This window comes from Phallusia mammillata, chromosome 1 (genome assembly GCF_965637545.1).
Source record: "Phallusia mammillata chromosome 1, kaPhaMamm4.hap1.1, whole genome shotgun sequence".
Classification (NCBI taxonomy): domain Eukaryota; kingdom Metazoa; phylum Chordata; class Ascidiacea; order Phlebobranchia; family Ascidiidae; genus Phallusia; species Phallusia mammillata.
The window spans coordinates 958,882-974,910 of record NC_137252.1 but is presented as its reverse complement, the minus strand read 5'-3'; the positions used below and the strand labels follow the sequence as shown (position 1 = coordinate 974,910).

Genomic DNA, 16,029 nt, shown 5'->3' with positions numbered 1-16,029 from the left:
GTACCTTGATTGCCTCGTATTTATCGGCGTTTGGCGGTTTTTCTAACAGACGGATAAGACGATTGGCTGTGTCCTGATCCAGAGTCGAAACAACAAAATAATACTTTGCTTGATCTCTTGAGATGCTTTTTAGAGCTAACTTGCTGAAACCAAACTCGTGGCTGAGCTGTCCAAAGCGCAGGGAACTTAACCGCTACAGCATTCTTTGAGTTTGTGGCTTCTGTCATTTTGAAAAAGTAGTATGCAAGAATACGATAATCGCAGTGAGAGTGGGCGCTACAGTCCATTTGTTTGCAAATGTAGTTGTAGTTTCCTTTTTTGAGTAACTATACAACAACCTTCAGCCAAATCCAATAAGTGAAATGCAAACAAAAGGTCTTTAAGGGCACTGTTGATTGGAAGCAACAGACAAACGCTCTACACATAAGCATCTGGTGGTATCTTGATTCCTCCAACACTTAAAGAGCCCATGACACAAATTAGAATCTAGCGACAGAAGTCGGTCAAAATCAACCTCGAGATTCTCTTTTGCATCTTGGAGCTAAAATCATTGCTTCTGGATCATTTCATGTGTTTACTCTGTTTGTAGATAAAAACATCAATCGATAAATTCCCATGAAAAAAGTCTGGGCAACAGAGGTTAAAATATAATAAATGCTGGTGCTCATGAAAACGTTTCAGTTTTTCTTCACATTCCATAACTTATGGGCAGTTGCACCAAGTAAAAACAAATTTCCTCCCAAGCCTATTACAGCTATCGTTTGGGATTTAAAACCATAAATTTTGAGTGTTTGTAAAAGGATACCCATTGGTAATTTAAACCTTTCAAAACAGAATTATCTGATCCCTTGAAGTATTGTATGTTATGAAACATCAGTTGGTATATGAACGGCACACAGCTACTAACACAGGGTCGTATAACAACACACGATATATGCGCGGAAATCGTTGCGCGCTCGGCAGCTATTAGCTGTCATTATAGCTCATCAGATCAAACGCCACATGCGTTCATGTTTTTCAGGACTATTGTTGTACAGGATTGTTTAACCAATAAACTTCATGTTATTGCATAACCATTGGGTCATCTTAGAGGCCAAACTGGAATTAGAACCACCAACCTTACGATTGCAAGGTGGTTGCACAAACCATTGGGTCATCTTAGAGGCCGAGCTGGAATTGGAACCGCCAACCTTACAAATATGTGACTGGTTTTATGCACATCTAGTACTTTACAATAATAAGGGTTGTTTTTCCCAACGAAGCGTGCACAAACAAGGTTGTTGATCAGAAAAACGACTTAATCATCGTTGGTTAATAACAATACGGTATCCTGGTATGAACCGTGTGTACCTCGAACAATTGTTTTACGATCACAATACGGTTTCCTGTTTTTGCATCTGTTGTTGAACGGTGTATTAGAAGGCCACGTAGCATCTTGTATCTATCAATAAATACCGCCCCTGTACGGATCCATGTACGGAGTCAGTGTGTACCTCCACAGTAAGACGGTTTAATATAGTGGAGATGCTGATGGTAGCTTACACACATGTTTGTCCAGGAGTTAAACTAAAACAACCTAAAATGCGAGCAGTTACCGGACTCTAGCCGATTCTAATTCCTGCGAAAGATAATCTTGTAGTATTGTGGTTTGATTAATGAAAAATTATAGTCGATGTTTAGTTTGTTTGTTAAATAGATTCGTCTATTTTTACTACAATCGTTTTTTTTTATAGAACTTACAGATTGTGTGTACGAAAACCAACAAAGATGTTAAAGTCTTGGAAGTTTCTGGCCATCTTTGTCTTCTTCTGTATCAAACCCGGTAAGAATACACAACGCCTATATTTCACGTCACAACGCAACGAAAACACCGCGCGATAACGAATGATTGGGCCCCTAATCTTTGATCAGGTGCCTGTAGAACGCTGAAAGCATCACGTCTGTTTTGATGTTCATTGTGTTGCCTTGTTGGTGATTATTCCATGACTCGAGAAATAATCTGTTGATCGTGTAAAAAAAAGAATCTGTTGATTAGATTCTGAGACTTTTTGTTGACAGATTAACTTGATTTGTTTATAGGGAGTGGACAGGTGTGTTTGAGCGACGAGTTTCAATGCGGTGATGGAACTTGCATTGATCTACACCGGCAATGTGATGGATATGCGAACTGCGATAACGATGAAGAGAATTGCCAAGGTGAGTCCAAATTAATGTTTGATTTATTCCCTTATTCCCTTATCACAGTCGTTTCGGTATTTTGCTTGTACCAGGCCCTTTCTGTAAGTTTAGTAGGGTTACGGCCCCCTGCGCATAGTTTTCTTTATGCTTGTCATATAAATATGCTCATACCTTTCCGAAAGGTGGAACAAAGAGCATTTTACCCATTTAGAACTATATCTCTCTAAAAATGTTCGCTGTTAGGGCTATCGGGGTCGGGGTAAAGTATAAGCATTCAAATTTCAATAAAACTAGCTAATAAACTTCTAATGAAAAATTTCAAAAAACTTACTTCCTAACCCTACCCCTCTTCAGCCGCTAAATAAATAATTCAACTTTTTGCGCCATCTAGCGAATATTAGCTAAATGTTGGTCTGCCTTGACGTATGGTGTTAGTAGCTGTACTCAACAAATGTTACACAATGGTCGCATATTAATTTCTCTCTCGTAGGAAACTGTGCAGCCAACGAGTTTAAATGTCAATCTGGCTCCTGTATTCCTGCCTACATGAAATGTAACAGAAGGAAGGATTGTGCTGGTGATGACGACGAAAATGGCTGTGTAAGTAAGTGACAGATTAATGGATGGGATATTTCTGTCTAGGTCAGGAAAGAATGTTTGAAATGAATTTACATTATTAATAGTGCGATATCCCTAATTGTGAGGAGTTAGTTTTTACTAGTGATGCACCGAACCCGCCTCAAAAGGTTCAGGCCGAATCTTAAATCCCCGTTTTGAATAGAGCGTGGTTCGTATTTTTTAGACACAACAATTAGTTAGTTCACAACGTTTCATGTTGGCAAAGTTTACAGTTTTGGTATAAATTTCATTCAATTAAAACAAATCGAAAAATTCGATTTTGGTCGAATTTTCATAAAGTTAACCGAAACATGGAAAAACGGCAAATTCGGCCGAAATGTTTTGGCCAACTGAAACTTCGGTGCATCATTAATTTTTACCGGGGGGGTTTACCGACAGGCCCCCAAAATGCATGTTTATAACAGCTATGCGTAAGGGCTCAATCCTCATTGTTTTTGTGAATAATTTACAAGATAGTCGAAGTTTCGGCAGCGGGATAGGTACTTAATTAGCTACCTATCAATGGGACTTTGCCGACCCTTCCCTCAGCTAGGCACTGTAGAAGGATGCGGGAGCCCACTACAGTATTTTTCTCCCAAGAAATTGTCATGAGAATTCGATCCAGAAATTTCATGCCGGCTCGGTCGTCGCCCGGATCAACAAGGACCGCGCTTGCCGTTCCACCTCTAGCGGCAGTGAAAAGTAAGAAAAGAGGACCATCAACCCCTCGCCTTAGACTGGGAACATGGAACGCACGTACACTTTGGAAACAGGGAAATTATGAACTAACGCTGCGTGAGTTAACACGCAGTAACATTGCGATTTGTGGTATAGCAGAAAGCAGATGGACCGGCTCTGGTCATTTTAAAGCATCATCAGGGCAACTCATTGTTTTTGCGGGAGGCCAGAAGCATGAAAATGGAGTTGCTTTCATTCTTAGCAAAACTGCTTCTCAATCTATTCTTGGTTATAATCCGATAAATGATCGCATTATATCTTTGAGAATGTGCGGAAAACCATTTCACCTGACCATCATTCAAGTATATGCCCCGACAACATCACATGATGATGTAGAGTTGGAATATTTCTATACTTGTTTGGAGAATACCATCAAAATGGCACATTCACAGGACATCGTCATTGTTATGGGAGACTTTAATGCCAAAGTTGAAGATGAAAAGATTAGTTCATGCATGGGAAGTTTCGGGTTAGGTGAAAGAAACGAAAGAGGTGAACATCTCCTGTCATTCTGCGAAGCAAATAATTTGACAATCATGAACACTTGGTTTAAGAATCACCCAAGACGGCTATACACTTGGACATCACCTGGACAAAATGGCCAAAGAAATCAAATCGACTACATTTTGGTTAAAAAACGATTTAGATCCAGTTTAGAAAAATGCAAAACTCTGCCTGGAGCTGACAATGGCTCCGACCACAACCTGCTACTAGGCATATTTAGGCCAAAACTAAAAAGACTTCAAAACAATGAAGTATGCAACCGTCTACATGCTGATCTTCTTTCATCGGACACACAAAAACTAAACTTCTCCTTAATTTCTGAAGAACTGTTTGAAAGTATTCGTCGCCAGCAAGACGTCAGTACTTTATCATCAAACAATCTTTGGGAGTTAATCAAGAATACCATATGGAAAGCTGCGGGGAAATCTGTAGGCACAAAAACCTTTAAAAAACCAAAAAGGCCATGGATCTCAGAAAAAGTTGTAAAATTGGCCAACCAAAGAAGAATTTTAAAGGGACAAACAAGGAACGATCCACAAAAGCAGAAAAGATACAGAAAATTGAGCGATATGATTAGCAGAGAAATAAGGGAAAGCAAAATAAAATTTCTTAAAAGTTTGAGCAAAAAAGCAGTAACTTCATATCACAAGGGTAAAACGCATGATTTCTTCAAAACAATAAAGTTAATCTCTTCAAAACCTTACACCCAAAAGACTAACATCAGGGACAAAGAAGGCCAATTGCAAACAGACAGTGAGGGAATCAAAGAAGCGTGGGCTGCCTATTGTGAAAATCTGTACAAGGCTGATGGTGTGCCTGATGTTTTATCAGACACGCCGGATAAGGCAAGTTTACTCGAACCTCCCATACTACTCTCTGAGGTTGGTGAGGCGATCCAACGTCTAAAGGCAAATAAATCGCCAGGTGTGGATGGAATTCCAGCAGAATTTCTAAAACTTGGCGGAGCAACACTTGAAAAACTGCTGCACCTCTTGTGTCAAAAAATATGGGATACTGGTATTTTTCCGAAAGGATGGAAAACTTCAATTTTTATTCCTCTGTTAAAAAAGGGGGACTCCACTTTATGCTCCAACTACAGAACTATTGCTCTGATTCCACATGCTAGTAAAATCATGCTACACATTGTAGTCAGACGAATGAGCAAAAGAGCAAATGAAATCATTTCTAGAGAACAAGCGGGCTACCAAAAACATAGGGGAACTCGTGATCAACTATTCAATCTCAGAATCATAATGGAAAAGGCACTGGAGTACAACAGCTGTGCTTTGTCGATTTATGCCATTACATCTGTGCTTTGTCGATTACGTGAAGGCCTTCGACTGTCTTAACCACCATCGGTTGTGGGAAGTCCTATCACAGTGGGGTTTCCCACACCACTTTATTTGGCTAATAAAATCCCTGTATGAGGGTCAAACAGCGACAGTTCAAACTGCAGCAGGACTTTCCCGTGACTTTCTCATACAAAAAGGTGTTCGACAGGGTTGTGTGCTTTCCCCACTTCTTTTCAATTTGTACAGCGAAAGAGTCATAGGTCAGTCCAAGGGTGGATATGGTGGCCTTGACTATGGCGGAGAAAAGCTGCACAATCTGAGATATGCAGATGATGCAGTCCTGCTTGCGGGATCAAAGCAATCACTTCAGCGATCTTTTCAGCTATTGGAAATACAAAGTAAAAAAATGGGCCTGCTTATAAACACAAAGAAAACAAAAGTTATGGTGGTAGCAAAATATCCCACAACAAGTGCTATTGTAACATCCTCTGGAAGTGTTTTAGAACAAGTCAACAGTTACACCTACTTGGGAGCAAGCATAAGTGATTCAGGAAGTGACTCCCCTGAAATCAGCCGGAGGCTGGCTATGGCAAGAGCAGCCACACAGAATCTCCGCTCTATCTGGAAAGATATCACTATCAGCAACAGCCTAAAGGTTTATCTAATTAAATCTTTGGTTTGGCCTGTCGCTACCTATGCTTGCGAATCGTAGCACTTACGAGCGACCGATAGCGCAAAGCTACAAAGTTTTGAAATGTACTGCTATCGTCGCTTGCTAAGAATTTCATGGAAAGAACATAGGACCAACAACTCCATATTAAAAGAACTAAAAGTACAACATCAATTCATGAGATTCATGCAAATACAATCTCTAAAATATTATGGACACATTAATCGACACCCTGAAACGTTGGAATATTTGTGCCTACATGGACGACCCCACGGCAAGAGATCAAGGGGAAGGCAAAGACTGCAATATATAGAGAGAATTAAACATGCAGTGAATGCCACATCACTTGTGGACCGCACTCGATGCTGCTCAAACCGACAGAGCTGGAAAGAAATAAGTGACAACGTCTAACCGCTAAGCGGATGACACGTTATATATAGTCGAAGTTTGTTAATTTAAAACACAGGCTTCGTAGTGTTGCTCAAGAAATAGCGGGTATAAGTTGAAGTCAACGTAAGATTGATTATAGTCTTATTGTGAGGCATAATTTATAATGTGTACTTTTAATGAATAGGCAATCATATTTGATTGATCAGACGTTTCATTCGTAGCGTCCCCGTCCAGGTAATGTCAATTTCCCCAGCTGTGATTAACTTAATGAACCTATAAACAAATCTTCTAAAGCCGATCAGCTATTGGTCGCTTTTACATCACTGAGCTACGGTTTTTATCAACGCTCCATCACTGTTTGTGCTAGTCTCGTTTCCGAGTTAACAAGTAATTAACAAAATAGTGGTCGCATGATTGCTATTTGTACAGATTTTTGGCTTCATTTTGGCAACAAAAATATTGGTTGATAGTTATAGCAAGTATCAGATTGCTTTCTGAAATTTTAAGATGAACATTTTCACCTAATGTTTCACCCACAGGTCACCGAAATGTTATTTGTGCAGGGTCAGTTGGGTAACATTATTTTTAAGCTACAATATCGACTGGTAAACTGTGTCTTTGAAAACAAAGAAACGATGTGAAGCTTTTACCGCTTCATAATATGCCGCTTACAATACACACTGTTAACTATGAATAAACAGAAATATAGCTTGTCCAGCAGTTTTTATTCTAACCAGCGGACGTTTCGATGTCCGATACTAGACACCTTCATCAGAGTAATGGCAAAAACATAAAGTAAGCTTAAAGTCAGTTTGTTATAATAAAAAACTGGTGAAAGAGCTATATATTTGTTAATACTTTCCTAACACAGATGGTTAGCTTCTTGCCCCCCTCGACTGGTCCCACCAACCCAACCCCAGCCACTTTGCCCATAATGCGCCAACCTCACTTTCACATAAAACTTTATAACAAAGTGTAGCTGTAGCGCGTTCAGCCATTATCCACCAATTGTGCCCTTCACGCTTTTGCGCTCCATAACGTTTTAACGTTGCACAGCTATTTCCGGCTTGGTGATTGTTTTAGTGCAATTGTGTCGCTATTACCGAGCGAAATACATTGCGACGGCAGCAACAGCATATTTAATAAACGCAGAATGTCTTTGAGCTTTTCAACTCTCTTTTTGTTGTTTGTAGATTCGGACGGATGTAGATATCACGAGTACCAGTGTATGCCTTCGAAAACATGTATTCACAACGAATACCTATGCTATGGTGAATGCCCTGCTGGTGACACACAACCAGTGTGCGATGGTAAGATTTCTATGCTCCTCCGTTGGAGGGCGCTAGCGTGTACCAGCCTGTAGGGCTACTAACGTAAGAAGTCGCAGTAGAAAATATTTGCTAAATACCGATAGATGGCGTAAAGAGCGCAGTTATTTAAATTAACAGTGAGACTGGAATAGGGTTAGGGGCTAAATTTAACATAAAGAACTGAATTTAACGAAGTTAATTTTATTGTTATTATCAATACAGAACCTCAGACCAATCCTAATAGCCCTAACCGTCAGCATTTTTTACACAAACATCATTTAAAATATTTTCGTGCGCCAACTACCGGAATATAAAGAATCTGTCTACTGTGAGTTCCTGTGTTAGTAGATCTACCTATCTGCCAGTAATATTTTAATATTTTGTTTAGCAAAATTCTGTCTACAAATACACTAAAACCGATGGACGATAAAATCCTTGGTAAAACAGAATCAGTCGGTTCAAATAAAGGAACATATATATTTCGCCTATGTGGCATGATAAGTTCCTGGAAAACGAAATACAATTAGATATAAGAATGAGTGCTAAAACAAACACGCTAAAATAAATAAAAGCAGTAAAACAGTATAACAATAAAGCAAGGGTTTGCTGTTACTAACTACCAAAGTTAACTGAACCAACCTCAAAAACCAAAACAAAGACAGCGCAACTCTGGGCACCGAATCGAGGGAGAAAAATAAAGATAAGACGTAAAAAGTAGGACAGGCATGCGCATGCAGGGAGATACCAACAGCGGTGGGTGATGTTTATTGAGTTGTTAACGTACTCTAGGCAGGGCCATTTCTTGAATATTTATGATGCTACATAGGCGAAATATATATTCCTTTATTTGAACCGACTGATTCTGTTTTACCAAGGATTTTATCGTCCATCGGTTTTAGTGTATTATAGTTAAAAAGGTGAACAGTGATCGTCAGTTTAAGCCCTGCTGTTGATGATTTTGTTCTATTACCAAAAATGTCATTTTGACTGTCTACAAATAGAACGATAATGTTTTTTTTTTTTATTGGACAAACAACCTCCGCCACTTAGAGCAGGACGCCCCAGCCTTAATAAAGCCAAGGGCTGACTTAAGACCGCCAAATGACCAAGAAGCTACAAAGTATAAACATGTAAAAAAAGTATGGGGCTAAATGATTTAAAAACGTGCACGTACTTCTCGGGCCTGTACGTCCTAGTACACCACTGGTGACGTAAGGGCCCTGGAATGCTGCAAAACTAGCATGAAACTGGTAATGTTTGTGACGTCACAATACACCAAACATTAACGTAAGATGCTCGGTGCTCGACCTAACGAAACATTTGCACTTTGGGCCAATTCCTTTGCATAAGCTTTTGAGCCTAACAGGTACACGCTTTGGACAATGATATGTTCGATGTTCAGTGCCCATGGTTGAATAAACGTGATGTGTAATTTCAATAGAATTTCGGTTATCTATGGTGCAGCATTTTATTGACAATCTTCCATTTTGTAATCCCCTGGCTTGTATAGTCAACGTTTGTGACGTAACAAACATAAACAATTCAATGTAAAGGCATTCAGTTTGTCGGGAGTAACAGGATGAAAAGCCATGCCTCACAAACTGGTCGAAACAGTGTATGTCGCCCAACAAACTGGAGTGCCGTTGGATTGCTACCTATGTCTTGTGACCAGCTGCACTGATAAGAACTTATAGGTTGAAACAGTGTGCACTGTCTGCATGTTACTTAACATTTATTGTTGCTCCCAACAAACTGGAGTACTGTCTGCATGTTACTTATCATTTATTGTTGCTACCAACAAACTGGAGCACTGTCTACATGTTACTTATCATTTAATGTTGCTACCAACAAACTGGAGCACTGTCTGCATGTTACTTATCATTTATTATTGCTTCCAACAAACTGGAGTGTAATTGGATTGCTACACTAGCCAATGCGGCCTATCTCTTGTGACCAGCTGCAGTGATAAAACTTTACAGGTGAAAACAGAGTGCACTGTCTGCAGAAAATTTTTTTTTAATGAACACTGCTTGGTAACTGGCCTTAAAAAATGAAATCGACCATTATAGAAACGAGGTTTTTATGTAGGTAACTGTGGTCCCGATGAGTTTAAATGCGACAGTGGTGGCTGTATTCCTCAATATTATAAATGTGATGCCATGAGAGATTGTGTAGACGGTGACGATGAGGATGACTGCGATCCAATACAAATAGGTGAGTTTTCGCGGCTTCCAAAGCCCAAAGAAAAGTTTCGTTTTTTAAATCACCCATACAAAGTATGAAGCACACTTGCACAATATATGCATGTTGCAAGCGCTGTGGTTGATTGCACGAACCTCGTTAGGAAACCCGCTTTAAGCTTGCAAAGTCGTGCATGTAACAAGCGCTGTGATTGACTGCACGAAGCTCGTTAGGAAACCCGCTTTAGGCGTGTAGAGTCGTGCATGTAACAAGGACTATTGTTGACTGCACGAAGCTTGATAGGAAACCAGTTTTAAGCTTGTAACTCAATGGATGTTTTTGTTTATCACGCAGGTGTGGACGACTGCCATGCTCATTATTTTCGCTGTTTAACTCAAGATGAATGTTACGAGATGAAGTATGCTTGTTCCAAAACTGATTGTTATGAAGATTTTGCCGGTGAATGCTCTGGTAAGAAATCTTTGTCTACTTTCGTAGAGCTACTAACACCATACGTTATATCCTCATTTACCTGAATTTCGGTAGGTGACGCAAAGAGCTGAATTATCAATTTCGCAGTTGTAGAGGTGTGGGGGTTGGTAGTAAATTTTTGTAAATTTTGCGCTAGGAACTAAGTTTTGAAGTTAGGTTTGTTAAAAATTCAGTAAACATACCGAACCCCCACCCAAATACCTATACAGAACCTCAAGCCTTAACCACCACATTTTTTGGAGATAGCTTAGATCAGTGGAACTTTTTGGTGTGGTTTCCCACTAAAGTCAACCACCAACTTCGAATTTCCCCCTCTCTTTTTTTAAACTGATGTTTTGTGCCCTACGTTAACAAACAAATTATTCTTTATTCGAAATAATTTCGTGAAGCGATTTGGTCTGAAACTCCAAAGGTATACTGCAATCTTGTTCAGTTTAAACAGTGCTTCTGTGAGAGATTAAAGTTTTTTGAATATACTAAAGAGTTTCCTCTGCTTGCAATAGTCATTTATTACATCACAATCAACAAAGGAAAGGATTTCATTCGCGCACAATAGCAAAGTCATTGATACTTTTAGTCTTGTCTGTGATGTAACAAACGGACTTTGGATTTGTATGTGTCTTGTAAGCCTTGCTGAAATTAATCTAACATGTTGTTGCGGAAAAATGTGAGGAAAGTAACTTTCAATGTTTAATATAAAGTCGGGTTCGACCCTTGGGCCCGAGTTTGGTTACCTGACTCACATAATTTCCCTCTGAAAACATCAAATTTCCCACTAGTGGGAAATTTCCCACCGGTTAAAAACCACTGGCTTATATCAACGTTTCTTAATCTTTTTCGCTCTCGTACCCTTTAAGCTTTCATAATATTTTCTCGTACCCCCTGTCTACAATGGACGACGGAAGTAAATAAAATTGTCATAATAGGAATTAAACTCAGTTTATTTATAACTTACGTGTTGAATGCATGCATTAAACCAGTCTTGTTATTTCAACAATATTTACAGCACACCAACAATCAGTCAAAGACATATAACAAAGTGTTACACATTCTTCACAAATATGCCTAAACAGCGTATATTTTCACACTGTATGTCGTACCTCATGCTATGGTTCTTCGTACCCCCAAGGTGTACACGTAACTCCTGGTTAAGAACCCTGGCTTAGATTGTATCAATTAGGTATTTGTGCTCTTTGCACCACCTATCGAAATTTAGCTAAATGTGAGTCTGCCGTGTGGTATAGCGTTAAACAAATCAGATTTTGTTCATAATCACGTGTATTTCGGTTTTGCAACTTTTAATGAAGTGTTCTTGTAATGATAGTATGTGAAAGCCACCCGTGCAGTTTTGTAATAAACTTTGATCACCAGCTGAAGTGGCTGACATGTTAATCAACGCAAAAATATTTAAACCACACTACATTCGAGCGGTATTACGAATCCGAACTGGTATCTTGATCCCAAAAATATTCCTGTCGTGGGTTCGAATCCCGCTGCAAGCCAGAGTGTTTAAGTTTAATAATGGGAATGATTTTGAGACCGACTTGTTTGATAATCTTCTGGGCCATTTTGTAATGTAATGAGGAGTTTACACCAAGGTTTTCATGGGAAACTTTTTACATTTGAACACCACAGGAGAATGCGGATCTGACTTCCACAAATGCCGATCCGGTTACTGTCTTCCACAACGATATGTATGCGATGGCCATCATGACTGTTATGACTTTGACGATGACGAAGCTAATTGTGGTATGTTTCAACCCAAATGTGTTTAATGCAATTGACCTTGGTTAGCTTATTAGCCCCTTCAGATGGGATTCGAACCACCAACCTTAAGATTGCAAGGCGGTGGCACTAATCACTGGGCCATCTTTGATACTGAGTTGGGATTAAAACCATAAACCTTACGATTGCCTTCGGTTGCACTAACCGGTTACCTGAGAGGCCTACTGGGGTCAGAACCTCCGACCTTACAATTACAAGGCGGTTACACTAGCCACTGTGGCCATGCTAGGATTAGAACCCTTAACGTTTTGATTGGAAGGCGGTTGCACTAACTACTGGGTCATCTTAAAGGCCACACTGGGAACAGAACCATCAATCTTACGATTTCAAGGCAGTTGTACTAATCACTGTGGCCATGCTGGGATTAGAACTACTAACCTCATGATTGCATGGCGGTTGCACTAACCACTGGGTCATCTTAGAGGCCGAGCTGGGATTAGAACCACAAGCCTTACAATTACAAGGCGGTTGCACTAAACATATTAGGATGGTTCTGTATTTGTTTTCAAGAATATTTTTTTAGTTTCTGTTTTTTAGATATCACAACCGACTGCACAACAACTGGAGTTACAGCGAGGTTAGTTTTGTTTAGATGTTGTTCAATCATGATTCTAAACTGTTAGTTTAACTTTGTTTTCCATTATGTGTTAAACAGCTAAACCCTTTTGCACGAACATTAGACGATGTGCAAATCATTTCGTATCTGTAACTATTATTTATATTGTGTCTTCTGTTGTTTCTGCAGGCTCCGAGAAAGTTACGTCCGATCCAAGCTACCAGGAGCCGGCGAACAGCTTGAAATGATCGGTGACGATTCGGCACCACTGGACAACTGCTTTGCAGTGAAGAATGAACAGACTGACGAGTATGACATGAATTTCCTGACTGGAATTGGACAATGTGCTGCAAACATAGACGTAAGATTCAAGTATACTGGTGTAAAAAGTAGCTCGGCAAATTAGCCGAGAAAAAATTGTTTTTTCTTATTGTTGTTCAATTCCAGGAGAGCGACACAGAAATTGTGGTAACATACAAAGTTTCGCTTGGTGTCTCTGCTGACTTGTCGAAAATAATAAATCGCAATGGGGATTCGGCAGTCGTGGAGTTTCAATGCGCCTACGACCGTTCAGAAATAGCGACAATGGATCAACCTCTGTTGGCAATGATCAGGTTCGAAATTTATCTAGAACCCATTCGCAGAACCCACTCTGATGTGTGAGTGAATGTTGTGGCATGTGAGCATAAACAATATAGACCAAATCACGAATATGTGCTTGTGTATAATCCAATAATAATACCGCAGTCTATTAAAACATTTCTTAGCGTGTTTCGGTATAACGTGACTTTTAGGCCGGTCTGCCGTACTGTGACAAATATTAACTGGTCAATTCCTCTTCTGCAGCAACGTTAAGTTGAATTTGGGCAAAACATCGTCATCAATCGACATGGAAATGGCTCGTTACCAATCGGACAGTTTTACTACAATTGAAACTGACCAAACGATAACAATTGGATCCCCTGTTTACATTGGTGTAAACATCGATGTGGGAACTAACACCGACTTGGTTTTGCAGGTATAATGTTAAATAAACATGCTTTATGCCAACTTTGTTTCATTACTTGAAACTATTAGGGAATTGATTGTAATCTGGCGGCCACTGAGGACGAAACTGAAACTGTTTATCCTGTTGTCATCGAAGGGTGAGCGCTTGTAATTGAGGATGAGGAAAGTTCCACTTTAATTTACTTTTTTTGCAGTTGTGAGGCGCCTGATCCTCTTGATGCGAAGGGGAATGTCATCTACCCTGTGACCGACTCTCACAAGTTTCTCTTTTCGTTCCTGGGATTCAGCTGGTCTAGTGTCCAAGGTTCGGAACAGGAGATATGGCTTTCGTGCAAAATGAATATCTGCGAAAAAACGGACGACAAAGATTGCAAAATAGTATGAAGTTTGTTTTTTTCGGAAATTTTTGTAAAACCAAATAAAATTAGTTGTTTTGTTAACACAAGTGTATCCAGCCTTGCTACTCCATTAAAATTACTTCATACGCGAAGTGGTATATTATAAAACAAAATCTCAATCCTGTTTCCATCGTAATCTTTCCTATTAAACTTAAATTGATCAGGACTGTTCACAAATGGATCAACCAGTCAAAAGATCAATCACTGACGAAACTGATGATGCAACAAAGAAAATCTCTCTCGGACCTTTTGTCCTTGCACCTGAACTTGATAGTGATGACCAACTTGTTTGTGACCAGGTAAAGCTTCTATTGTTACTTTGAGTGTGAATATGTTATATTGGGTCTGACTAGTTTAAATTTCTTTCTAGGAGGAATTGGGATGCTCTCACATGTGTGGTATCGACACGACAGGTGCAGCTCGCTGTATTTGCCCTGAAGGATATTTCCTTATGAAAGATAGGAAGACTTGCGTTGGTAAGACTTAATTATGTTTCTCACAATCTACAAATCTTATTCTGTGTTCTGAATTTTGTTGGAAAAGTTGTACTTATAACTAGGCAGTTTAACAGTCGTTCTGTATTCCAAGTTAAACCTAAACTACCTATGTCAAAATTTGGTTATTATCTAATTCAGCAAGCAATATGAATTGGTTTTTAATTTTAGCATTACACTTATTTGTTAGAGGTCCAACAGTTCATTGAGAATATCATGGAATACTCTCCCATCTCGAGTTTTGGAAGAAACAAGAAGACTGATGAGGATTTGGAAGAATAAAAATGAGATGATGAATGAAAAACTGAAAGGATAAACTGATAACTATATTGGGCATATACACAGATTGCAATTGATTTTCGTGTGGTTGTTTTAATACAAAAACAACGCACTTACATTGGTTTGTTTTTACAAGTTGTTATTACGTGATTGCAAGGTCGTCGCAAGGTTACATTCACCTTTTTTGTAGAATGTGCACTACATTTAATTTTTAAATTGAAGTTTAGGAAAACATTATTTATGACGAACTGCACATTGAAATGAGTTGAGTTTATTTCGCCGATGAAACAAATCGTAGCAGCACAATTGCGCTACAATATTCACCAGGCCGGAAATAGCTGCGCAACGTTAGGACGTTATTAGGCGCGACAAAGTTGAGGGCGCAATTGGTGGATGGATGGTGGACGCGCTGCAGCTACACCGTTACTATAAGTGTTATTTGACAGGGACTTACATTAAACTCTAGAATCAATTCTCAAATGATTAGAGCATTGATTCTCTGCTGCAGCTCTCAGGGCCTCATGCGGCTCCCAACTAATTATTTTTTGCAGCAAAGAAACGAAGTTTTAAAATTTACTATTTTTAAAAGTTTACAAAGCAGCATATTGAACACTATCGTTATTCAACTCAATCAAAGCTTTCTGCAGCTAATCAGATTCTTACTGTTTGCTGCAATCCCGCATTCGTTTTTTTGCTGCTTCTTCCACACTTGAAAAACTACCTGTTGGCCCCAAATATAAAAAAGGTCGAGAACCACTGCATTAGAGGGTAAGGAATATGTTGAACTTGTTTAAACTGTTATCGACACGACAGGCGCAGCTCGCTGTATTTGTCCTCAAGGATTTTCCCTCATCAAAGATGGAAAAACTTGCGTTAGTAAGATAAATTTTGCTCTCCATTATACTTTAAAATACAGTTTTTGGGATCTTGTGTGTAATGGTGTTGTGCGAATTTCGCTTGTAGCTATCCATTATGTTTGTCGGGAGTTGATACATGCAGTAATTTTAATTCCAACATTACCCATCGGGAACCACTGGGTTGGAGCAATGTCGTTGAAGTTAAGGAAACACAATCAACCGAGGTTGGATTAGAACCCGTAACCTTGTAAACAAAATGCGGTTGCACTTACCACTCGG

At 39.4% G+C, this 16,029-nt stretch overlaps 1 protein-coding gene across 2 annotated transcripts; it reads left to right on the top strand.

Moving 5' to 3' along the window:
- Window positions 1-1,707: 1,707 nt before the first annotated feature.
- Window positions 1,708-15,084, top strand: LOC145238886 (alpha-tectorin-like). 2 transcript variants are annotated; one of them, XM_080102168.1, is made up of 16 exons: window positions 1,708-1,822; window positions 2,080-2,196; window positions 2,669-2,782; window positions 7,584-7,700; window positions 9,789-9,914; window positions 10,236-10,352; window positions 12,009-12,122; window positions 12,696-12,735; window positions 12,904-13,075; window positions 13,162-13,328; window positions 13,561-13,732; window positions 13,792-13,859; window positions 13,917-14,100; window positions 14,285-14,419; window positions 14,491-14,596; window positions 14,805-15,084. In XM_080102168.1, exons 1-16 carry the CDS (start codon window positions 1,768-1,770, stop codon window positions 14,894-14,896), a joined length of 1,896 nt encoding a protein of 631 aa, XP_079958294.1. In that variant the 5' UTR covers window positions 1,708-1,767; the 3' UTR covers window positions 14,897-15,084. The 2 variants fall into 2 exon arrangements, with proteins under 2 accessions (XP_079958294.1, XP_079958302.1); XM_080102176.1 differs by lacking the exons at window positions 1,708-1,822; window positions 2,080-2,196 and having other exon boundaries at window positions 2,712-2,778.
- The last annotated feature ends 945 nt before the right edge of the window (window positions 15,085-16,029 follow it).

Coding starts and splice junctions, on each gene's coding strand:
- LOC145238886 (XM_080102168.1), top strand. CDS start 1,768: ATGTTAAAGTCTTGGAAGTTTCTGGCCATCTTTGTCTTCTTCTGTATC. Junction 13,076..13,161: donor AATGTGCTGCAAACATAGAC/GTAAGATTCAAG, acceptor GTTCAATTCCAG/GAGAGCGACACAGAAATTGT. Junction 13,733..13,791: donor ACACCGACTTGGTTTTGCAG/GTATAATGTTAA, acceptor TGAAACTATTAG/GGAATTGATTGTAATCTGGC.